Genomic DNA, 27252 nt, shown 5'->3' with positions numbered 1-27252 from the left:
TAATTTATAGTTTCTGTTTTCTGTTCATTCATTAAACAACTTCCATAAATTTACATAGTCATTCTGTAAGGAGAAAAAATATGAAGCATTTCACATTTGAAAATTAAAAACAATTTATGTAACTAATAATCATGAAATTAAAATGGTCTTAAAGTTAATCAGATATTTTATTTTTAATGATGTAGAAATTTTACTCAAATTTAACAATGTCAGTATCTGCATTTTTATTCAACTACTTCAAACAATAATTAAGCACTATAACTGGGGGGGAAAAGACTGACTTTTAAATTAAAATACCTTTGGATATGCTTCAAAAACTGGAGGTTATCCCTGTCTTAAGTAGTAATATTTGAAAAAACATTGAGTTCATATTTCTTCATACTCGGGAAGATTTGGCTTATCTTTCCTACAAATGGCCTTCGTTCACCATAAATTCAATAGAATATGATAAAATAATTATTTATATTATAAAACTGTTTTGACAACATTGTGATCTTGAAATGTCCAAATTTTTCTCAGTTATGTGCATTCCTTGCAGGATTTTAAATATTTTGTTTTTCCTCTCTATAGGACCATTCCTCATGAGAATCATGCATTTATTAAGTTAATCAAATATGTATTAAGCCATTTTCTATAGGACACTAGAAAATATATCAATGCATAACTCAGCTTTGATTCTTGTAACAAGAGTGCAGATGTTCTTTAAATTGAAATTCTTTATAAAAAACACTTAAGGGCAATGGAATTTAATAAATAGCAAAATCAAAGAGTGAAGTTGACAGTTCAGGAGGATTTAGAGAGCAAATTAAGACTTTGCAATCTTCAGTGCAAAGTCTTCTGTATGGCTTCTAATCTATATGCTCATGATGAAAAAGAATGACAGCTGTTATTTATTGTGCATTTACTATCTGTCAGGCACTAAGTTTATGCTTTACTTATTTAAAGCTATAAGCATCATAACACAGAAGGTGCTATTAGCCCAACTTAACAGAAAAGAAAACTGCAACTAAAAGGTTAAGTAACTTAGACAAGTTCCCACAGAAAGTTACTGTATTTCACCCATTTTAAAATGTACATCTTTTCCACATTTTAACATATTCTAAATTGGGATATGCCATACAACTGATGACATCTTATGAATACTTGTACCAGCTAGCAGTGGTGATAACATTTGCTATTGCTTACATCCATGTGAACATTTAAAATATCAACAGCCATATGTACAGAATGGATACTAATATCTTTTTGTTCAAGGAGCTGAGTAGTAGCAAGGGATGAGAGAGGGGCGAGGTAGTAAGGTGGGTGTGTTTAGCAATCTTGAAGAAGGATTGAAAGTAGGTTAGCTTCATGCCAGTGCGAAGTTGGCTTAAGCAACTAGCACAAATAGCTTTACTTCTTTAATGAATCTATTTCAGAAATTATGTTATCACTAACATTCTGATGGCACAGAGGACATTATCCATTATGGAAAAATGTGGACACTGACAACTCTGAATTGAACATGATTTAGAAAAGCTTTAACCAGTATAGATTAGTTATGCTTTTATTTTTTGCTGCACAAGAATGAACTATAATAATAAAAATCTGCATCTAATTAAGGCTGAAAGTCCTTTCTCAACAAGAAAAAAGCACAAACAAGTGATAATATTGCAGAAGAGTTGAATTGGGAGTACTTTTTTCTTTCTTTTTGGTAAATAAAATAATGGTTCATATTAAACTCGACAACACCTTAGATTCAATGGAGAACTGCTGAGCTGAAACTAGAATCCAGACCCCTATGACTACAAAGTTCAACCTCTGAGTACTATGGTTTCCTACCTGGTTGAGTCTACTTACTCAATATTGTCCAGAACCAGCAGTTTGAGCAAACAGTTATAGTTTTAGACCCTAGATCAAGTATCCTATAAGAAACCTGAACCATGCAATAATCCTTGCTTTTCCATACCTTTCTTCTCCTCCACCCCTGTGTCTGATTTGAGGGTGTGGCTGCTGCTGTGGAGAGAATCTTTTGAGTCTTCATTTTCATCCAGGACCCCTGCGAAGCTGATCTTCCTCTCATATCTGTGCCGGTCCAACTCAGGATCTAGACGAAGTCTGCAGCTCTCCAAGTCCTGAAATGTCAGTGAGGAGCACGTGCGTGCTGGTATCTCCCAGTGCTGCACTGATCTTGTGGCAAGCCTCCCTCCATTTCAAATCCCACACAACTGCATTCAAACAGCCAAATTCCTTTTTCTATTGCCAATTCAGATTATGGCCATGAAAAGCTCTTTTTTGAATTGGGAAATAAATAACATCTTCCGTAACTTGTAGTTTTCCTCTTCTTTCATGCTTATATTCCAAAAGCACAAACTTTGTCCCAAATCTTGAACTCGCTTCCTTACCCTCTAATTCTTTGTCCATAGTATTAGCTGCATCATTGGCATTTATCTATTTATTAAATAATAATTCACTGAGTATGAATGGGTTAGGTACTGCACAATAGATGAGAAATGGTACTTTCCCTAAAGGAACTCAGAATTCTGAGATCAAAAAGGAGGGGTAGGGAAGAACAGGAGTACTTTGGATTAGATAAAAGGAGAATGAAGGGAAGGAAAGGGGGAACAGGAATAGGAAAGACAGTAGAATAAATTGGACATAACTTTCCTATGTTTATATGGGAATACACGACCAGTGTAACTTCACATCATGTACAACCACAAGAATGGGAAGTTATACTCCTTGTATGTATAATATGTCAAAACATACTCTACGGTCATGTAAAACTAAAATGAACAAATGAAAAATTTTTTAAAAATGAGAAGACATAGATGAAAAATTTCAAGACTGAGAGAGAGCAGGGCCTTAGAAATCACATCTGAAGACTGTGGTTACAGAATAATGGCCCTTCAAAGATGTTCACATCCTAATCCCTGGGATCCCTTACAATGTGTTCCCTTACAAGGCAACAGGGACTTTATAGGTGTGATAAAGGTTAAGGATCTTAACAGGGAAGATTATTCTTCATTAGCTATATGGGTTCAATTTAATTTCAAGAGTCTTTAAAGGTGGAGGATCTTTCCAGGTTGTGGTCATAGGCAGGTATCGGATGCTGTTCCTGGCTTTGAAGATGGAGGAAGGGGTCAGGGGTCTAGGAATGCAGGTGGCCTTTAGTAGATGGAAACAGGGTAAGGAAGCAGATTCTTCCCTAGTGCCCCAGATAGGAAGGCAAACTTACCAATGCCTTAGTTTTAGCCTAGCAAACTGACCTGCAGAACCAAGAAAATATGTTTGTACTGTTATGAACAACGACATTGGTAGCAGTTTGTTACATCAGCACCAGAAAAATGAATACAGAGGTGATGTTCAATTTAAAGGTTGAGGATTAAGTAAAGTTGCTTGGCAAACAGATGGGGGGTGTCAGTGTAGGTTTAAGAAACATCATGTGGAAGTGAGTGCCAGAGGTGCAAAGCGGGATCATACACTGAGGGAATTTCTTACTCCCTTCTAGAAGAACCTAAGTATAAGAGGAACTCCATCACTAGCAAGGCTGATGAACAGAATGATCCCATAACCCAAAGTAAGCAAGCCCTGGGGACTATAATTACTTAGTAGGCATTTGGCCTACAAGGTCCCAAATTAAAACTTTGACCTGTTTTGTGTTTAATTATTAATCTATAACAAGGAGGATTGAAACAATGAGAAATACATAAAATGCAGACTTTACTTTTGTTCCATATTTTTTGAAATTATAACACTATTTTCAGGATGAAATGGATATGAGAAACAAAAATATTTTTAAAAATCCAGTTTGCACAAGGTTAAAATCTCATGCTTTTGATTGCTACCAAGATGAGGCTTTAGCCCCTACCTGTTGTTCTAATGTTGTTTCTTCCTTTCCTTTGGGATTAACAAGTCACACTCTGGTACTTTGAAAATGAGAGTATGACTAGGAAAATAGAGGAGATACATGGACTCTGTCCTAATATTTTCAAAAATGTTCAAGGTGTAGAATTGCTTCCCAGAAATTAAACCCTTTTAGGAAAAAATAGCCTAATCTACGTTCCATTTTGGTAATAATTCTATAGAGAGCAGGGGAATCATTAAAAGAAAATAGGTTTATTAAAAAACTCTTTATTGACTCTGATTTTTTATTATTTTTAATGGCTCATCCATGCCTTTTTGTTGGAGTGGGATTGAACCTAGGAGCATGCAACCACTGAGCCACATCCCCAGTCCTGTTTTGTAATTTTTTAGAGACAGGGTCTCACTGAGTTGCTTAGGGTCTCCAAGTTGCTGAGGCTGGCTTTGAACTCGGAATCCTCCTGCCTCAACCTTCAACACTGGGATTACAGGTGTGTGCCACCGTGCCCAGCTCATCCATGCATTTGATGGGACTTTTTTGTTTGAATTCCGAATTTCTTTGTCATTGGTTTTTGATTTTTATTAACTCATTTGGGAAAAGTTTTAACAGACCATTATCTTTATGAACAACATTCTCTGTTTTTAAAGTATTCCTTTATTGTTCTCATTTGGAAGACAACATTGAGAGAAAAATTTGTTCTCTTGCATTATAAATATGCTGTGTTATGAATCTTGGAATAATGCTTCCTTTTCCTTTTTTTAATGTATATATTTTTGATGGTTTATGAAAACAGTGAATAAAAATGCTAACAGAAGTTATTTCCTTGCGGGGGGGGAAGCATACAAATTAAGTTATCTCTAGGGAGCTGTCAGGGAATAAAATTATTATTCATTATTATTTGAATTTTCTGATGTAAATTATTTTTCTTTTCTTTTACTGCCATTGTCTACCCATCTGGTGGTTTTTTTTCTGACTCCTAAGAAATAAATATGGTTTAAAAACATAATTTTTGTTCTAGTTATTATATTAAAAGTTATTTTGCTTTTTCTTCTATTTCTTGAATAGAACTAGAACTCTTTCAAATATTTATATGCAAATCTGACTTACACTTTGGAAATGACCTTATGCATTCTATCAGGAAGATTTTTTTTTCTTGGTAGAAAGTTTGTGTTTTTGATCCTTTCCTATCCCAAAGCCTCAAATTCCAGAATATTTTTAGCTTCTCATATAATTATTATACTACTTTATATTATTCTCCATGTTAAGGTAACTATTTTTTACTGCACTAAGAATGCTACTGCACTACCAAGTGTTTTGCTTAAAATTTAGCCTATTTCATTTCGGTTGTATTTATGTTTAGCCTTTAAAGTTACTGTTCAGTACAATTTCTTTAAAAAAAGATTTGGCCTGTAATAAGAAGGAAATCCTGTCATATGCAACAACATGGAGAAACCTTGAGGACATTATGCTATGTAAAATAAGCCAGTTACATAAAAAACAAATACTTTTTGATAGAACTTACATGAAGTATCTAAAATAAGCAAATTCACAGAATCAAAAAGTAGAATGGTGGTTTCCAGGGGCAGTAGGAAGGGGAAAACAGGGAGTTACTAATGATGGGCATAAATTTCAGTCCAGTGAGATAAATATGGAGCCAGACATGGTGGAACACACCTGTAATCCCAGCTCAGGAGGGATGAGGCGGGAGGACACAAGTTTGAGGCCAGCCTCAGCAAGTTAGGAAGGTCCCTACCAATTTAGCAAGACCTTGATTCAAAATAAAAAGTGCTAGGGATGTAGCTCAGTGGCAAAGCACCCCTGGGTTCAATTCCCAATACAGAGAGAGAGAGAGAGAGAGAGAGAGAATATGCATTAGGAGATTCCCAGTTCAGCATTGCACTTATAATGCATTTCATGTTAGGTGTTCTTGGCAAAAGTTTTTAAAAGGAAATGATTTTAAGCATTTTCATGTTGGTAAAATGGTTTTATGATACTCATCAATTTTTCTACAGTTAGAATGTGGCTTGAATTTTCTTTGCTATCAACTATAGTTAATAGCTTAAATATGGGGGAAAAATTCTTTCTCCTTTTATTTTTTAAAGAAGACACCCCAGCACAATACACAAACCTGAACAATGAGAATGTTAATGTAATGACTAAAAGACTTCTGAATCTAGTTAAAGGTGACAGAGAAGTAAAAATTTTCCTCTGGTGACTAAATGACTACAGATCCTGTTTTAGCTTCCTTTCCTGGCATTTCCTACAAATCTGCCAATTGGTTATGCAGTAATTTTTTAAAGATTTGATTGATTTAAAAATAAAATTTGTTATGATAATAAGGGGCATTAAGCTATAGCTTTAAAGAGTTAAAAGGGAGAACAAAGTAACTGAGGCAAACTAGATTCTTATATATATATTTTTTTACCACAATGGATCAAAATGGTAACCAATAAAAATCTGAAAATTTAAAGCAGATGTACTCTGTGTTTTTGTAAAGAGTTTAGTATAATAAGATGGTTGAATAAGACTATTAGAGGCCTACAGATCAGATATTTTGTTACACTTGATCGTAATTTAAACTAAGTACATATGTTGAGGGGTCTTGATTTGACTTTATAGAGTAGTCTCAATTTCATAGTGAAAATTTAGAAAATTAAACATCCAGGTTAAGATGAAGTTATATAAGGGAAGTAGGAGGAATTACCTTTCCAATATCCAATTATTCAGTTTTACAGTTTAAGTATGTGTATGCTTCTGTTGAAAAAATACATTTTACTCATACTTCCAACTTGAAAAAACTCATTTTCATGTTTTAGGGTATGAGGAAATAGATTTACTAGAACGTTTACTAGATTTACTAGAACGTTGAAAAACCAAAGACAGAGGTACTACTTTGTGATACTATGACACTGATTCTTTTGCTCCAGAGTGAGGTGCTACCTAATTGATGATGAGTCGGTTTAAAAAGCAGAAGTGATGATGGGTTGTAAAATCTGCTTAAGTGGAAACACACAGATTGCTTGTACAACCATTTTTCTGGGAGAATAGAATGTGCCTTGTATAAAAGGGTAATAGGGAGACTGTGTCTGTCTCCTCGCTCTGTACGGATGCCACCTGTAATGCAAGAACCACTGGACACTTGGTGCCCATTAGGGAAGTAGAGGCCAGGTTGTCCTGAGACCACTTGCTCCGTGAAAACTCCTGGGACTTTTGCATACGATGTGCATACATGGCAAAACAGTAAGACTCCGTAGTATATGGTAGATGAGTGTGTGTGTGCACGTGTGTGTGTGTGTGTGTGTGTGTGTGTGTGTGTGTGTAGGCATGATTTCTGCCTATCTATGATCCATAAGAAATGCTACATGACAGGATATCAAATTAACACCCATAAATCAAATGCATCCCTATACATCAGTGATGAATCCATTGAAAAAGAAATTAGGAAAACTACCCCATTCACAATAGCCTCAAAAAAGAAATATTTGGAAATCAATCTAACAAAAGAGGTGAAAGACTTCCTACAATGAAAACTACAGAGCACTAAAGAAATAAATTGAAGAAGAATTTAGAAGATGGAAAGATCTCCCACGCTCTTGGATAGGCAGAATTAACACTATCAAAATGGCCATACTACCAAAAGTATAATACAGATTCAATGCAATTCTTATTAAAATTCCAATGACATTCTTCAGAGAATTAGAAATAGCAGTCATGAAATTCATTTGGAAAAATAAGAGACCCAGAATAGCCAATCCTTAGCAAGAAAAGGGAAGCAAGGAGGTATCACAATACCAGCCCTTAAACTATACTACAGAATCATAGTAAAAAAAAAAAAAATGGTATGGTATTGGCACCAAAACAGATAGGTAGACTAGTGGAACAGAATAGAATACACAGAGACAAACCCAATTAAATACAGTTATCTCATACTAGACAAAGGTGCCAAAAACATAAACTTGGAGGAAAGATAGCCTCTTCAACAAACGGTGCTGGGAAAACTGGAAATCCATATGTAGCAAAATGAAATCTAACGCCTCTCACCCTGCACAAGAATCAACTCAAAGTAGATCAAGGACTTAGGCACTAAAACAGAGAGACCCCGCACTTAATAGAAGAAAAAGTAGGCCCAAATCGCCACCATGTCAGCTTAGGAATGACCTCCTTAACAAGATTCCTAAAGTGCAATAAGTAAACTCAAGAGTCAAAAAATGGAATGGAATTAAAGTAAAAAAGTTCTTCACAGCAAAGGAAACAATCAATAACATGAAGAGAGAGCCTACAGAATGGGAGAAAATCTTTATCACATGCACCTCAGATACAGCACTAATCTCCAGAATATTAAAGAACTCAAAAACTTAACACCAAAAAAAAAAAAAAACAAAAAAACCCAATCAATAAATGGGCAAAGGAACTGAACAGACACTTCACAGAATAAGAAACACAATCAATCATCAAACATATGAAAAAATGTTCAACATCTCTAGCAATTAGAAAAAAGCAAATCAAAACTACACTAAGATTCTATCTCACTCCAGTCAGAATGACAATTATCGAGAATACAAGTAACAATAAATGTTGGTGAAGATGTGGGGAAAAAGGCACACTCATACATTGCTGGTGGAACTGCAAATTGGTGCAACCACTCTGGAAAGCAGTATGGAGATTCCTCAGAAAACCTGGAATGGAGCCACCATTTGACTCAGTTATCCCACTCCTCAGTTTATACCCAAAGGACTTAAAATCAGCATACTACAGTGATGTGGCCACATCAACGTTATAGCAGCTCAATTCACAATAGCTAAGCTATGGAACCAACCTAGGTGCCCTTCAACAGATGAATGAATAAAGAAATTGTGGCATATATATACAATGGAATGTTACTCAGCCTTAAAGAAGAATGAAATTATGGCATCTGCCAGTAAGTGGATGGAACTGGAAAATATTATGCTAAGCAAAATAATCCAGTAGGGGAGTGAAGTGAGGGGAGGGTTATGGGGGTAGGAATTATAGTAGAACGAATCTGACATTATTACCCTATGTGCATATATGATTACATGACCAGTGTAACTCTACATCATGTACAACCAGAAGAATGAGAAGTTATATTCCATCTATGTATGATGTGTCAAAGTGCATCCTACCGTCAGTATAACTAATTAGAACAAATTAAAAAAATAATTTGCCAGAGTCAGAAAAAAAAGAGAAAAGCTACATGAACAACAGTATATGGGGATGTTTAGACACTAAACACTGAAGTCTTTTAACCTATAATTTAAATGAGAATACTCATTAAAAGCACATTTCTATATGAATCTATGAGAAGATGGTACCAAAAAAAAAAAAAAAAAAGAATCTGTCAGTGATTTCTGGAAAATATTGGCCATGAAACTCAAACAGTTTGCAAAGTAAGGGAACCTAAATGCTCTTAGAACATTTGCAAAGTAAGGAACCTAAATGCTCCTAGTATAACTGATGGTGATCAACCAAGGTGCTATCTCTGCTGATCTTTAAGTCAACTTTGTTGTTATTATTTTAATAAAGAAAAGAGCATTTATTTTTATATATGAAATTCCTTGGTTGAATTTTTAAATTATGTGATGCATTTGGCCATTGGGTGTTTAAGGAAATTGTGAATACTGAAAACCTAGCCACCTATCTGGTTTCTCCAAGTAGCCTGATTATTAATACACATGCTTTAACTTACCCCCAGTGGCTCAGTGCGAGGTCTGGGTAGGCAAGAAAAGGTCTCTCTCAGGAAGGTGGTAATCTCCAGGAGAAGCTGGCATGCTGCCATCTTTAAGGCAAAGGGGCAGCCACATTTAGAGGGGTTCACAGTACCTAAGGAATGAAGGAGGTCTTCCATTAGAAGAGAAACCAGTAATAACAAATACAGAGAGGCACGTTTGATGAACCTAACTACACACATGTAAAATCAAATTGCATGAGACCATTACCTATGCAAGTTAATTTACTTACTGCACTTAGCATCCTGCATGCATTGCCTTACTCCTCTCTCTTCTCCATTTTGCAATTCTATAAGGACTGCTTCAGTATTTAAATATCAGACCATACTGGTTTCTATTCAGATCAGATATTCAGGTTATATAAATCTTTCACTTTTTACTGAAATATCAATAAGCAGAACTAAATGATTCTTTTTAAAGATCATTTAGAGAAACCAAATATAACCCCAAGTGAACTAGAAAATGTTTTAATAAGAAGAGAAATACATGGTACTCATACATTCAATCAGATGTAGACTATGTAAATGGCAATGAACTGGACTGAGAACTACAAAAATCCTCTCAACCTATTTTCTGAAAGGAGGTTAGTTTTAATGTTCTGGGGTCAGTGAAGTTGCTTCAGCTCTACTCCAGTTATGTTTGCAATAGAGACAAGAAAAACATACTTGCTAGGTCAACTATCTCCCATTAAGTATTACAAGCTAGCCTGTCTTGGTAGGACATAGTTACTCTAGAAGTTCTCTTTTGCTCTAAAGCTATGTAGAACTCCGCCTCTTATGAAAGAAAAAAAAAAGTTATCTATTTTGAGTGAATCAAGTAATCAGGCAATCACAATATCACAATGTAGCAATCTACTAAAAATACCTCTAAAATGTATCCTGAGTCTTAAACTTTCTTAATTGGATAGCATATATACTTCAAGATTTCCGTTGACACAGATAGAAATCATGGTCTTCTGAAGATATCTGGGCTACTGTTTCTTACTGAAAACCATTATTTGCTCTCCAGAGTTAACGTGCAACTGGAAACATTGCCTCTCATTAAGAATGGAAGAGACAAACTCCTATAGAACTTTCCAACTGTTATTTGCCTGCACTTTGCCTGCACTGTATTTAGCTTTTAAGTGCAAAATAAGCTAATTCCAGATGACTTTCAACTAAATCACACACATCAATTTTATATTCAGCGGAAGATATACGGTTCTAAAAAATGCCTGAATGTGTAACACTGTTTAAAAAATAATTGAACACTTTCTGGATCTGTCCTTTCCCTCCTGAGGTTATCCAGACTCTTCCTATCAGTTGATTAAACAGTGAATTTAGTCTTAATCCAGGGTGTCTCATGATGGTCATCTGAAATACCCTGTAGCAGTGATCAAAGATTGACTTCTACGTGACCTCAACAAAAAGCTGACATTTTAGGCAGAACATATTAATAAATGAAACTAATGTGGTCTAATGGAAATTTGAGTTCATTTTGGCATAAGAGGGTGCATCCATTTAATGTTGCATATTTCCCTCTGTTATGAAAGGCTCCTGGGAACCCCAGGGTAGCTTGGGGGTGCCATCTGGATGTATGGATCTTATGGAAGTTCTTCTCTAGCTCTGGTGATTGCTGGGTAGTCCTCAAGTCTTCCGGTGGGTTAAATTCAATTCCGTGAATCATTCTAAGACAGACTCAATTATCTCTGGGGTCAACTTTCATTATTAGCTGAAATACTGATGTGAGAATTTGTTATTTTGTCAACAGCCAAGTCTAGAAGATTTACTGGTATTTGCTAAGGTTTTAAAAGGGGCAAATTAATGGAAAATGTTTAAAATCTATGGTGTGAAAGTGGAAAGGAATATCGTAAGAATTCTCTTTGGTTATTGCTTAGTCCTGCAAAAAATTATACTCTTTTCACATGCCATATCTACAAGGAGGCAATGGATTTGACATCAATTAACTAAGAGCAACCCCTAAAATATAACTTGGGAGCTCGAATTTCAAACCGCTAGAGAAGGTTAAAAGGACATTATGTCATTATCATCTTCATATAAAGATATGAATTTTATAATCATAATGGGAATTTTATCTCCATAAAAGGCAGTGGTGCACATACACATAAGCTCATGTAGTATGGAGCATACATACAAACAAAATGTTGCTGGAGACTATGTAACAGGAATTTCTTTGTCTCTACTCTTCTATGATGAATATAATAAATACAGTACAGCAGAAATTTATAGCTTAAGCAAGCTATTTTATTATTTCAATTTCATGTTAAATACCATAATATACTCATTAAATAATTCAATATTTTAGTGATTTGGAAAGCATTTTCTGTTCAGTTGTATTTTATCAATTTCTTATTTCCAAAAGCAATAACAACATAAAACCTGACAAAATTCCACCTGGGACAGCAATTGTTTTAAACTAGAATTTTCTCGGAGAGGTCTAATACCAAGCTGTGTTTAATAGCAGGAGTCAGAGACTAAACAGTAATGGGTTTTCCACATTGCCTAAGCTCTTTGCTCCTGTCTACCTTCTCTTTCTCGTTCATGCCTTCCCTCTGTGTGACTTAATGCACATGCTTTACATCCATGCAGAAGGGATAGGCGGAAAGGCGCAGAGTGGGGGATGTGGGTAGGTGGCAAGAGAATGAGAGAAGAGAGAGAAACATTAAGAGCTCCTAAAGCAGAGGTTCTTACAAGCAGGGGTTCTTGTAGTAAAGGGAGTCTCCTTACTGTCATCTAAAAAGTCTTCCTCCTCATCCTCCTTTCTCAGTCTCCTCTTGGTCTCCTCGTCATAAATGAGGCCCAGCAGGTTGGCTGGGCTCTCGCTCTCCCCATGACATAGCTCATTCAACCGGACACCAATTGCCTGCCACAGGAAGAAAAGAATGAAACAGCACAAGATATGTTAGATTCCAAAATCCACTCTCACATTTCAGAGGACACAATCAACCAATGAATGGGGATTATTTCCAGCACGAGCCACCATGTTTGCCAATGAGGAACCTGAGGCAGAGGCACTGATGCTATCTCCAGCTCATTCAGGCTGAAGACTTGTAGAAACTGGAATGACATTTTTGTATACTACTAAAAAAGATTTGTTTGTTTGTTTTTTCCTGACAGTATATCCATTTCCTCAAAGGTAATTTGTTTTACAGATCTGATATTAGGGAACATGCAGTTATTTTACTGCAGTAAGAAATGAGAAGGCACCTCATTCCTCAGAGTGCTTCTGATTATGCTATTTGATGAGAATGTCGGTGTCATGCTAATGAGTTTGGCAAGAATTCTGGTACTGCAGTTTTATTTATATCTGACATCATGTATGTGCTTACTGGCTTCTACAGACTTTGTTGCCTCTTCCATAATACTCTGTGAATTAGTAAAAAATACTAACTTCTCTTTTCATAGAGTACCTAATGACTATATCAGAAATATGACTTTTAATAACTGCACACATATCAGCTTTTACATGATATTCATAAAATCAATACCCTTGCTATCTGTTCTTCTGAATCATCATGCTCTGTTGTATGAGTTATCAGAAGAAACTTTCCTCAAGAAGAGACAAAAACATTACCTTTATCTACTTCCTTCTACATCTCAACTCTATAGAGTATGCAACAATGGAAGGAACTTGGGCTTAGGGAATAGAGTCAGGGAAAATGCTCAACTGAGCTTTGAACTTGGGGTTTGACTGTTTGGTTCTCTGTACATTAGCAAGAACAAATTTCACCTAATTTTCTTCTTTCCTCTCATATCACACTTAAAATATTTAGAAAAGTTACTAAATTCTGGGCATTCAAAAAAACTTGACTCAATATTAAAAACTAACATTCATACACTACTGGATATGCAAAGTATATCCAGAACTCTTTAAATAGAAACACAAGTTTTTTGAATGTCTTAGAAGTCTGGAAACAAATAGGTCTCCTTAAACTCTAGAATTACGTGACAAGCTACAAATCAGGAAGCATAAAGTACATTAACAAGAAAGTAGTATGAAAAGATATCACAGGATCCTGGGATTTTAGCTGCTAACCTGAGAAGTTTTAAGTAAACAAAACAAAATATAAAAGCAAAACCAACCACTACGCCACCTCCAAAGGCCTTGTCCTGAGGACGATACAGGCAATTATGAGGCTGAATGCTGAGACTCACAGGGGGTTTTCACTATTGATCCTCCTAGGACAGAGTAACTGAACAATTATAACTAAATGTTATAAAGCTGAAAGCATTATAAAAAATCAATTTGTCTAGGATAATACCTAATGTCTAATCATTTAGAGCTCCATACCTTATGTTTCCTTTCTTCCTTCATGCATCAAATATTTATATAGTGAGTAATTTGTAAGGTATTAAATAAAATACAGTTTAGTAAGCTGTTATAGAACACTAGTACCTTTGTTTAATGTGCCCGAGTAGGTTATACTTCCACATACAGCAGGGTTGCTTTTGGGAAAATAGGAAGTTAGAGAGGTTGAAAGACTTGCTGAGGATTCCTTAGTAGACTGTGAAATGGGATTCGAACACAGAGTGTCTATGTCTATGCCATATTTTTTCCTTCAGTGAGCTTACAGTCTATTGAGGAAGTAATAACATACTGAAATAACACACCAGGAGACTGAAAATACTTTATTAGTTCAGAAGATAGGTTAAATTTATTCAAAGAATCATGGAAAGTCTCACTGAGGAACTGGAGTTTTGATTGATGGAGACTGGAGAGTATATATATTCAGTTGCAGGGCCCTAAAAGATCCCCCATAGAAACGAAATGATGTACCCCATTTGTATACAATGAATCAAAATGCAGTCTTTAAAAAAAAATTAAAAGATAAAAAAAGATCCCCATTCAGGGAAGTGCACCATGTGTTCATAGATTGGCAGGTAGGTCACTTGGTTGAAGCACAATTTTACGAGGAACAATGTGCAGAAAGGATGGAAAAGTACATTAGAACTAGACAACCGGGTCACTCTTTTGGGGGACATTGTGATAGCTGCCCAGGAATGCAGAGACAACCCAAGCAGCCTGGTTTTTAAAAAATTCACTTAATGACTTATTATTATTAAACACATCTTAGGTACGAAGTCTTAAGACAAATGTCAGGTGCATTAACTCACTTGACTTTGTTTGAGTGGTTTGAGCAAAGATTCTGCAGTAGGCAGATGAAGCAATGTAAGATTTAAGCCAAGGGAAAGGAGGGCCACTGAAGCATTCTAAGCAGGTAAGAAACATATTCTGATTTGCATTTTAGCCTCATCACTCTGCCAATAGTTTGAAGAATGACTTGAAGGGGGCATGTCTGGAGGTTGGTAGAAGCTATGCCGTGGGGAGATCACTTTACCAGCAGAGTGTAGGATGGATTAGATGAAGGAAGGCTGTGAGGAGGAGACCAAATGGGAAAATGATTTAATCACCCAGGCGGGATTCAGTGAATGGGAGAAGTAGGACTAACAGGGGATGGAGGTTTGAAATATGCTCAAAGATTGTCATGTAAGATGATGGTGGTACCATTAATAAGAATGGAAAGTTCAAGGATGGTTGCAAGCACGATGTGTTCATTTGGGAAGAAGGGTTTTATCTAGGTCAAATCGAGTTTCTGGATATTAAGTGAGTGACTCCAAAATGCAGTTGGCAATGAAAAACTCTAAAAAGTGCTATGGTGCTATGGGACTATGGATAGAGAAGTCTGTGCTACTGGCACACAGGAAATAGCTGGAAAGACAGGAAGAATTGATCCTCAGAGGAAATAATACAGGGAGAAATTATAAGAGATCCTGAGTGTTATCCACTTTTATGGAGAGGGAGGAGGCAAAGGACCAGGAAAGAAGACAGAGGACAGGGCACAGAGATGCCAGGAGACTCCCAAGTACAGTGGTCATGGAAGACAAAAGGAAGAAAAAGGTCAAGGCAGTCAGCTGGGTGAACAGCTGCAAGAAAGTCAGAGGGCATCAGTCCTGAAAGCATTTATTTGGGAAGTCCCTTGGTTAAAATCCTACAAATAAGAAACCCTTAAAGGTTTAGCACTTAATTGTTTTCCCCTGCTTGTGGGAAGCCCATAGAATTAGGAATTAGGACTGCTATTTCAGAGAGACCACTTAAAAGGACCCAGAATGAGGTAGGTAATAAACAGGGGTCACCACATCTTTGCACACTGAAGAAATGGGTCTGTTTTATGCAAACCCACTTTTGTCCTCAAATCCACAATAATTGTGGGAATGAAAATTGCTCAGACTTTTAGAAAACCAAAAGGAAAAAGACAAAGAAAGACATCTTACCAGTGGAAGACTGAAAACAGTAAATGCTGTATCAGAAAATTCTTTAATATTGCTTTAGATAGAACATAAAAAGAATATCCTAAAGGGAAAATAAATTTAAAAATCTGACAACAGGTCTAATTAGCTATCTTAGTGAGCCAAAATCTCATTGCTTATCTTAAAAGATTTCAAATTAGGTCTATCTCAGACAAGGGAGTCATTCCTGATTTCATTAATGTTTCTGTATCTGTAGCATGAAAGATAAGAGGAGAATGATTCAGACTCCCAATAGATTGGCTGCATGGGGCAACAGGCTCACTTGCCTGGGAGATTTTTGTAGTTCTGGGGGAAATGGATTGGAAGGGCAGCTTTGTAATTTTTTGACAGGTCCTCTGTTATGAACCTTTTCTATCTAAATGAGATAAAAACAAACCAATCTGTCATTTTTTAAAGTTAATAAAGCATGAAAATATATTAGAATTGGAATAACATCACTATAAACATAATGATTATCAATGGAAGAGTTTTAAGTGATGGTCTACAACTTGTTGAAGTTAAGGGTAATTGTGCTGTTCTTCTTATGGTATGCTGTTCTTCTTATTACATTGATGTTCTTATTGCATTGGTAAGTCTATATTGTCTATGCTCCTTCAAGTAAGAAGCTTTCAAAAACAAATGGTCACTAGTGATCCTTCTCTCTTGTGCCTTAAGTAGTCTGAATGACAGATCAATTCATGTCTCACACCTAGCTGTGGTCTACAGATAGGTTCATATAAAGGGTGTATTATTTTGGAAAGTACTTTGTGAAATGCCCAAATTTATCATACAATTGACTTTTTTGTTGTACAGAAGACTAAAAATGGGATCAACATTCTATTATAGTTATCTTTTTCCTTCAAATCACATGAAGGTAAGTGGGCACTTTCTCCAGTGAGAAATACATAAAATATGTTTATATATAAAATATGTTTATGATGTATAAATTTTAGAGATCTATTGAAGGTATTTAGAAATCATAAACATATTTTATGTGTGCATATGTATGCATATACATAAAATATGTTTGTAATCTATTATAAATATATAATATACTATACAAATATATAATTCACATATGCATAATTTTTTATGTGAATAATTGCATTGACAATGCTTTTGGAGATCTATTGCAGGGATAATACAATTTGCAGGGGTGATACTATTGCTGTTTAATACTATTAATAAGGAGGAGAAGAATCCATCTAGTGAGAGCTCTTGAAATGAAGTACCAGTAATATTAGGAATTTTTAATTGCTTGTCTTATTTTGCCTGAAAAAAATAAAGGAGTCAAAATACCCCTCCCCTTAAAAGAAATGAACAATTGGAGAAAAACACTCCAATTTCCAGAGAGAAGGTATGTTCAGAATTGCCTGGTCCTTTGTGGAAAAAGAAAAACTTTTCACCAGTGGAGCAATGAATTGTTTTAATATTGTTTTGGATAGAAAATAAAGGGGGTTTGGAGATAAGAACAACCCTTCACCTGCTCTCTGCCACTTGGCGAACTCAATTTTCCATCTGATTGTTTTATTTTAAGGGTAAAAATATTTGGTTTCTCCCAGAAAAAGTCATCTTGATTTTAGTATGGTCATGAAACAGCATATACAAAGCTGGTTCATTGAAAACATCACTCACTGTTTTAATAACAAAATATTAAATTTGAAAGAGACAAACTGAGTATTGCCAGTATGTTTCATGGGAAAGTTTGGTTTGTAACTTGATCTTCTTCTTGTCAGAGGAGTGACTAGGTTGTAACAATCAAGATAAGGGAGCTCTGGGATTGGGGGTTGGGGCTCCATGAGAGGTTCCTGCACAATTGGTTGGAAGAAGAACCGAGAGCCAAAATACAAGGTACCCTCCAATTACCTGCTCTTCCCTTCCTATAATCTTACTTACACACTTCTGCCTCTAACATCTTATTATAGTGTCTTACCCTTATGTAAACATGCTTTACAAATTATTTAAAAGGCACCACCCCTGCAGAATGTGTTTGGGGCAGCCACCTTCTCCACTCTCCACCTACACCCTAGTTTGTTTCTTCTCTCAACACCATGTTTTGTCCATGGTGACATTGGACAAGATTTCTTGTTAGCATAGCTACTCTTGAAGCAAATTTAGGGAGAAATTCCTATCTCCTAAGAAAAGAGATGTTATAAGAGCTCTGGACATACGCCAAGGGAAACCTTCAAAGAGAAGAGATAAAATATCCCATCTCACAAAGAAACAGTAAAGCACTGGAATGGCAATCAACACCATTATTCTGGACATCAGGGGGCAGGTTGGAATACTGGTGACAAGAGTCAAGAAGGGCTAAAGTGTGATCCGGCCATGGGGAAGAAAAGAACTGCATTCCAAATGAGGAGAGCACTATGGCAAACTCATATATTTCACTTAAAGGCATAGGTATTTTTAGCTGCATTCTAAGAAAGATATTGGTAAAGGTATATCATTTCTTAATTAAGAATTTAGGGGGAAGCTGGGTGCAGTGGTGCCCACCTGTAATCCCAGCAGCTCAGGAGACTGAGGCAGTAGGATGGGGGTTCAAAGCTAACCTCAGCAATGGCGAGGCAATAAGTAACTTGGTGTCTCTAAATAAAAAACAAAAAATAGGGCTGGGGATGTGGTTCAGTTGTTGTGTGCCCCTGAGTTTAATCCCCAGTACCAAAAAAAAGAAAAAAATAATAATTTAGGGGGAGTTTCAAGATGGAGCAATTGGTTGCTCTCCTGACTGCTCCATGACATGAAACCAAGAAAGCACATAAGCACCTTCTCAGAAAGGTGGGTGAAAAAGGGAGTCGGGGGGTGGGACTTTACTGGGGTTTAATACTGGACATTCAAAGCAGATCAAGGACTCAGAAAGTTGAATATAACAAAATAAGGAAGACATTTTCAGTACACTGCTGCTGCTGCCAGAGGCATCAGCCAGAGTGGCCCCTCCACAAGCAAAGTGGAATGATACGGGAATTAAAGGAGTTTAGGCCTGAGGAATGGCTGGGTATGGAGAGTTTAGAGATCAAAGACACTGCCCTACTAAACTGAAAGATGTGCCACACAATATCTTTGTGTGGGACCGAAAACCACATCTCTCCCAGTTGCATGCTGAGGACAGAGGAAGGAACCATTCTGCAGAGGAAGGAACCAGTTTGCATTTTCAGAACAAAGGACAGTAGCTGGAGGAGCTGATTCCTGGCAAACCTGAGTTTGGCCCAAAATACAGGCCTGGCAAACACACACGGCACCACATACAGTGTGTCTACATGACCAGGAGGAAATCAGACTTGGGGAGGGGTTTACACAGGGGGAATACTGGTCAAGGAAACCCACCTGTCTTCACTTCTCCCCCTCCAATCAGGTTGCTTGTACGACTGGCTGGGAGAGATATGCATGGCTGGGAATTCAAAAGGACAGGGTGGGAGAGATTATGTTTGGAGACAGAACCCAAGAGACCAGCAAATATGGTATCTACATGGGACCAAGAAGGGACCAAGAGTTGGCGCCTCCAACACATAAAAGTGGAACCTGGGGGAGATCCCTGGGATGCAGTCTTCCAGCATGGACCTGCAACAGCTGGGCCCTGGAGGTGTGCTGATTTAAAAATCTCCAATCCAACTGCCATTCAGCAAAGAACATGGAGCCTACCTAAGCCTAAAACCCACCACCAGGAGATTTCCTCTTTCTCTCCAGCAACCCTACCCTGAGGGTGGAGCAGGTATCACACCCCACAGCACCTCACCTAACACTCTGAGAAGGGAAGCTGAGAATATTTTGAACTCCAACAGAAACAATTCCTTACGTTTTCATTGAGATCTTTGAAAGGTTCATGGACACTTAAACATATTCATATTGGTTTTCTTTCTCATTTCTAGTATTTTTGAAGCCAGTTATTTTTCATGAATCTGTATTTTGAGGACTAGGATGTTTGATTTGTATATTTCAATTTTGTTTTGTATCCTTTTACTTTTATTTTTAATTTTTAGAATTTTTTACTTTATATATTTTCTCTCTTATGTTTCCCTTGATTCTTTCTCTCTTTTCTTCTGCTATCAGCCAATCTTTATTGTTCTCTCTTTCACTCTTCTTTTATTGTTTTACTTCTATTTTCTCTCCTCCTCCCAAATAATCATCACATCCTATAGCATCCTGTTCTCTACCTGCCCACAATTGGAAATTGTAAGGCTTTTTGCAAACTTACTGATTTTACTGGGGGCAATAACTGATCACATCATTTCTTTTTATTGTGATCATTAACATTATAGACATCATAACAGGAAATATTTGGGTTAATGATGAATATTTTTTGCATTGGTTGTTGTTATTATTTGTCTCCCCAGAAATGGTGAAGTACTGGAAAACTGCAGGGACCATATAAATCCACAGGGTAGAAACTTTCTTTCCTCAGATCCATACTGTTAGATGGACAAACACACAAACAACATGAAAAAGCAAGGAACAAACTGTCCCAAACAAACCAAGATACTTCAATAACAGAATCCATCAACACCACAGTGGAAGAAATGTGAGAGAAGGAGTTTAGAATTACATGGTTAAACTGATCTTCAAAGTAAAAGAAGATGCAAGGAGTGAAATCAGAGAGAAAATACATGAAATGAAAGATCACTTCAATAAAGAGATAAGAGACTTGGAAAAAAAAATCAAGCAGAAATCCTTTAAATGAAGGAATCAATAAACCAAATTAAAAATTCAATGGAAAGCACCACCAACAGACTACACCACTTGGTAGACAGAGTTTCAGTCAAAGAAGACAAAATATATAATCTTGAAAATAAAGTTGACCATGGATAATAATGTTAAGAGACCATGAACAGAACTTCTAAGAAATATGGGATAACATAAAAAAGATCAAGTTTAGGAGTTAATAGGATATGAAGGCTTGGAGATACAAACTAAAGAAATGCACAATTTTTTTCAATACAGTAATATCAGAAAATTTCCCAAACCTTATGAATGAAATGGAAAATCAAATACAGGAGGCTTACAGAACCCCAAATATACAAAATTACAACAGACCCACACCAAGGCACATTATTATGAAAATACCTAACACAGAGAATAAGGATAGAATTTTAAAGACTTCTAAGGAAAAATGACAGATACATTTAGAGGGAAACTGATCCAGATTTCAACTGATTTCTCAAAGTGAGAAGATCTTGGAATAATACATACAAAACTCTGAAGGAAAATGGATGCCAGCAAAGAATACTATAACCAGCAAAATTAAGCTTCAGAATTGATGATGAAATAAAAACCTATCATAACAAATAAAAGTTAAAATAATTAACAACTAGAAAGACAGCTCTTACAAAACATACTCAATAAAATATTTCATGAAAAAGAAATGAAAAATAAAAGTGAAAATCAGCAAAGGGAGGAACTATGCTAGAAGAATAGTCAATCAAAGGAGAAATCAATTTGAATTAAAAAAATAAATAAATGAAAATAACAGGAAATAAAAATCATCTCTCTAATAATAACATTGAATGTAAATGGCTTAAACTCATCAATCAAAAGACATAGACTGGCAGATTATTTTAAAAATCAAGACCTAACAATAGGCTGTCTCTAAGAGATTCACTTCATAGGTAAAGACATCCACAGACTGAAGGTAAAACATATAATTCACATGGATCTCATAAACAAGCAGGGGTTTCTATCCTCATATCAGATAAAGTAAACTTTAAGCCAAAGCTAACCAGAAGGGACAAAGAAGGACATTTCATACTGCTTAAGGAAATTATACATCAACAAGACATAGCAATCATAAATATTTATGCCCAAAACAATGGAACATCTAATACATCAAACAAACCCTTCTCAATTTCAAGAATCAAGTAGACCACAACACAATAGTACTGGTGACTTTAACATGCCTCTCTTACCACTGGATAGGTCCTCCAAAGAAAAACTAAACAAAGAAACTATAGAACTAAAAAATGCAATTAATAATTTAGACTTAACAGATATATATGGAATATGTTATTCATCGATGACTGAATACACTTTCTTCTCAGTAGCACATGGATTCTTCTCTAAAACAGACCAAATCTTAGGTCACAAAGCAACACTTAGCAAAACAAAAAAGTAGAGATAATATCTTGCATCCTATCAGATCATAGTGGAATGAAATTAGAAATCAACAATAAAATAAAAAATAGAAGCTACACCTGGAGACTAAATAGTACAATACTGAATAACCAATGGATAGCAGAAGAAATCAGGGATAAAATTTAAAAAATTTACATTTACAGGTAAACAAGATTAGTGATACAACATATCAAATCTCTGGGACACTGTGAAGGCAGTGCTAGGAGGAAAGTTCATTGCATTGAGCTCATTCATTTAAAGAATATAAAGTCAACAAATAAATAATCTAATATTACATTTCAAAGCCCAAGAAAAAGAACAGCAACTCAACACCAAAAGCAGAAGAAGACAAGAAATAATTAAAATCAGAGCTGAAATAAATGAAATTGAAATGGAAATAAAAACCAATTCCAAAAATCAATTGAACAAAAAGTTGGTTGTTTGAGAAAATAAATAAAATTGATAAATCCTCAGTCAAGTTAATGAAGAGGGAGAGAAAACTCAAATTACTAAAATTTGTCAATGAATCAAAATGAAGTCTGTAAAAAAAAATAATAAAAAAAGAAAAAATTTGTGATGAAAAAGGAAATATCACAACAGAAACTATTGAAATATAGATGATAATCAGAAACTATTTTGAAAGTTTATACTCCAAAAAAATAGAAAATATCAACAAATTTCTAGAGAATATGTCCTAACCAATTGAATCAGGAGGACATTGAAAATTTAAACAAATCAATTTCAAGCAATGAAATTGAAAATGCCATCAAAATCCTACCAACAAAAAGAAAGCCCAGGACCAGATGGATTCTCAGCTGAGTTCTACCAGACCTTCAAAGAAGGACACCAATCCTCCTCAAATTATTCCATGAAATAGAAGAAGAGGGAACCCTTCCAAACTCATTCTATAAAGCTAGTACCACACTGACACCAAAACCAGACAAAGACACATCAAGGAAAGAAAAATTTAGACCAACAACCCTGATGAACATAGATGCAAAAATTCTTAATAAAATTCTGGCAAATCAAACACAAATACATATTAAAAAGATAATGCACCATGATCAAGTGGGGTTCATCCTAGTGATGCCAGGTTGGTTCAACATACAGAAATTATTAAATGTAATTAATCACAACAATAGACTTAAAGACAAGAATCACACCATCATCTCAATAGATAAAGAAAAAGCATTTGACAAGCTGTCTCTAAATAAAATACAAAATAGGACTGGGGATGTGACTCAGTGGTTGAGTGACTCTGAGTTCAGTCCCTGGTACCGCCCACAAAAAAAAAAAAAAAAAAAGCATTTGACAAAAAACAGCAAACTTTCATGTTCAAAACACTAGAAAAACTAAGGATAGTATGAACATATCTCAACATAATAAAAGCTATATATGTTAACCCAAGGCCAACATAATTCTAAATGGAGAAAAATTGAAAGCATTCCCTATAAAACCTGGAACAAGACAAGGATGCCCTCTTTTACCATGTCTGTTCAATACATTCAGTGACACTCTAGCCAGAGTTCTTAGGGAAAATAAAGAAATTAAAGGAATACAAACAGGAGAAGAAGAGTTCAAATTATCCCGATTTGATGATGACATGATTTTGTATATTGAAGACTCACAAAACTCCACCAGAAAACTTTTTAAACTCATAAACAAATTCAGTAAAGTAGCAGGATATAAAATTAACACCCATAAATCACATTCACATACATCAGTGATGAATCCATTCAAAGAGAAATTAGGAAAACTATCCATTTCACAATAACCTCAAAAAAAAATACTTTGGAACCAATCTAACAAATGAAGTGAAAGACCTCTACAATGAAAACTACAGGAAACTAAAGAAAGAAATTCAAGAAGACCTTAGAAGATACTCTTGGATAGGCAGAATTAATATTGTTAAAATGGCCATACTACCAAAAGTGCTATATGGATTTAATGCAATTCCTATTAAAATTCAAGGACATTCTTCATAGAAATAGAAAAAGCAGTCATGAAATTTGTTTGGAAAAATAAGAGGCCCAGAATAGTCAAAGCAATCCTCAGCAAGAAAAGTAAAGCAGGAGGCATCACAATATCAGAACTTAAATTATACTGCAAAGCCATAGTAACAAAAACGGCATGGTATTGGCACCAAAACAGATATGAAGACCAATGGAACAGAATAGAATGCGCAGAGACAAATCCACATAAATATAGTTATCTCATACTAGACAAAGGTGCCATAAACATAATTGGAGAAAAGATAGCCTCTTCAACAAATGTTGCTGAGAAAACTGGAAATCCTCATGTAGCAAAATGAAATTAAACCCCTATCTCTCACCCTGCACAAAAATCAACTCAAAGTAGATCAAGACTTATGCATTAGATCAGAGACCTCCCCATATACTAGAAGGAAAAGTAGGCCCAACTTTCCATCATGTTGGCTTAGGAACTGACTTCCTCAACAAGATTCCCAAAGCACAAGAAGTAAAATCAAGAATCAATAAATGGGATGGAAACAAACTAAAAGTGTCTTCACAGCAAAGGAAACAATCAGTAACATGAAGAGAAAGCTTAAAGAATGGGAGAAAATCTTTGCCACCTGTACCTCAGATAGAACATTGATTTTTAGGAAATACAAGAACTAAAAAAATGTAATGCCAAAATCCCCGCCTCCCCAAATATCCCAATCAATAAATGGGAAAGGAACTGAACAGGCATGTCACAGAAGAAGAAATACGAACAATCAACAAATATATGAAAAAAGTGTTCAATATCTCTGGTAATTAGAAAAATGCAAATTGAAACTAATTGAGATTCCATCTCACTCTAGTCAGAATGGCAATTACCAAGAATCAAGCAACAATAAGTGTTGGAGAGGATGTGGGAGAAAAGGCACACTCATACTTTGCTGGTGGAACTGCAAATTGGTGCAGCCACTCTGGAAAGCAGTATGGAGATTCCTCAAAAAACTTGGAATGGACCCACCGTTTAACCCAGTTATCCCACTCCTCAGTAAATACTCAAAGGTCTTAAAATCAGCATACTATAATGATGTGACCACATCAAATTTTAGAGCAGCTTAATTCACAATAGCTAAGCTATGGAGTCAACCTAGATGCCTTTCAACAGATTAATGGTTAAAGAAATTGTATATGTATACACAATGGAATATTACTCAGCTATAAAGAAGAATGAAATTATGGTATTTGCCAGTAAATGGATGGAACTGGAGACTATCGTGCTAAGTAAAATAAGCCAATCCCCAAAAATCAAACATAGAATGTTCTAATATGCAGGTGTTAACACACAATAAGGGGAGGTGACAGAAATTCATTGGATTAGATAAAGGGTAATGAATGGAAGCTAGCGGGGATAGGAATAGGAAAGACAGTAGAACAAATTGGACATAACTTTCCTATGTTCATATATGAACATATAACCATTGTAACTCACAGCATGTACAACCACAAGAACTGGAGTCTAATTAGAAGTTGTTTTATTCCTTTTATGTATAAGATGTTAAAATGTACTCTACTGTCATGGAGATCTAAAAAAATAAAATAAAAATTGAAAAATAATTTAGTTTCACAGGTAATAGAGTCTCATGTGGATTATGAGCATATCTTGCCTTCTCCCAAATATTGGTGGCAAATATCCAACTCTTGGGTCTAAACTTCTTTCATCAGGTTTGATTAGAATTCCAAAGAAGATTCACGCATTCATTTATTTTTATTCACTTATTCACATACCTACATGAATATGTGTGTGTGTGTGTGTATGTGTGTGTGTGTGTTTATTTTTGATGGCTTTCAGGCAACTAAGAGGTGTTATATAAACAAAAAAGAAAATCCTACTAAAATATTGGAAAAGAAAAATCATGTTCTGGAAAACATAATATTAGAATAGAAAGCCAAAACAGGACGTAAGCATTTAACTATTTTCACAAAGACAATTCTTGATGAATACAGCAGTTAGAAGCAAGCATTTGGAATCCAGTGTGGGATACAGAATACTGGTTCCTTCTTGTACTAGTTATGTAGAGTCTGGCAAAGAGCCTGACGTGTGTAAACTTCAGCTTTGTTGATTTAATAATCTCTAACCTCATAGATTTACTGGAAAGATTAAATGGCTCATTCATTTTCTCCCAAAGTATTTCATTCAGTGCCTGCTACATAACAAAACCAAACACCATCAAAAGCTCCACTCCAGTGCTTTATGTTTGACAGAAGAAAATGCAAAGCTCACGTCTCCCCACTGGTAGAAGAGCTTGGCGGCATTCCACTGCAGCTTCTGGTTCCTCTTGTTGCCCACGATGGGAGACCGTCCCCGGGAGAGGCCCTTTTTGGTGATGTTCACGTGGTGTCCCTTCATCCACTCCGGCCAGTTGCCTCGGTTGCAGCGGTGAACAAAACGGGCACATTCCAGGAACAAGGCTGCCCGGGCCACCACAGGGGCTTCCTGAAGGGTTGATGAGGACAAAATAATGTGCGGTTAATAACCCATGCCTTTAATTGACCTTAAGGAAAGACTAATGCGGAATCAATAAACAGAAACTCTACGTTGACCATAAGGGAGATCACGGCATACTTGGTGTATTTTAGCTTCCATGTTTTGATTTAACTTGGCCACATAACCCTGGTAGGGTCAGCACAGTCGTGGAAAATCTGAAAAAATGCAACCACCAAGGCAAATCTGGGTACTAGAAACTAGACTTTCTAAGCAGGTTTCTGTGCTTTTTCCTTCTTAAGACTCTCAAGTCATTACATGCTTCCATTATGTATATTCAAGGGCAATTGGGATTCGAATGTAAAGAGTGAGTTTCTTATGTTTTTAAATATGAAGCATTTTCAAACCTAAAATCTTAACATGAAGGAAACAAATATTCCATTTCTATTTCCATCAAGGGTGCTGTGATGTTGGACCAATGATGGTCTGTTATCTATAACCATTCAAACATTTCAAGAAGGCAAATTTTGGCTAGTAAGAAAAGGAAGATTTTGTTGAATTAGTCTTTTTTTTTTCTTATTCTGTCATCAACAACAGATTAAATTCTGTTTAATAGGCAAGGTTTCAGTAGAAAATGTTTGACAAAGAGGAAATTATTTTATTGATAAATGAAAAACAGACTCTTCAGGAAAATAAAAATATGGCTCCATTTCGTCATGCCAAGATGTGGTTGAAAAAAATAAAAGAAGATACAGGTTTTGTTGTTGTTGATAACCCAGAAACTGGTGAAAATGAGATGCTCTATTGAGCTTTTTGAAAGATGTTTTAAAATGTTAAG

The 27252-nt window shown here is 35.8% G+C and overlaps 1 protein-coding gene across 7 annotated transcripts in view; it reads right to left on the bottom strand.

Annotated features, from left to right (window-relative positions):
* The window catches only part of Unc80 (unc-80 homolog, NALCN channel complex subunit), a 206871-nt gene that overhangs the window by 97732 nt on the left and 81887 nt on the right, over positions 1 to 27252 (bottom strand). For all 7 annotated transcript variants that reach the window (XM_047544569.1, XM_047544573.1, XM_047544570.1 and 4 more), the window contains exons 23-26: positions 26214 to 26426; positions 12312 to 12447; positions 9546 to 9679; positions 1946 to 2111 (exon numbers count right to left, since the gene is read on the bottom strand). In XM_047544569.1, the coding sequence (XP_047400525.1) occupies positions 1946 to 2111; positions 9546 to 9679; positions 12312 to 12447; positions 26214 to 26426 (649 nt within the window). The remainder of the gene's footprint in view (positions 1 to 1945; positions 2112 to 9545; positions 9680 to 12311; positions 12448 to 26213; positions 26427 to 27252) is intronic.

This window comes from Sciurus carolinensis, chromosome 3, assembly GCF_902686445.1.
Source record: "Sciurus carolinensis chromosome 3, mSciCar1.2, whole genome shotgun sequence".
Lineage (NCBI taxonomy): Eukaryota > Metazoa > Chordata > Mammalia > Rodentia > Sciuridae > Sciurus > Sciurus carolinensis.
The sequence above is the reverse complement of the archived record's forward strand: the minus strand, read 5'-3'. Positions and strand labels throughout refer to the sequence as shown.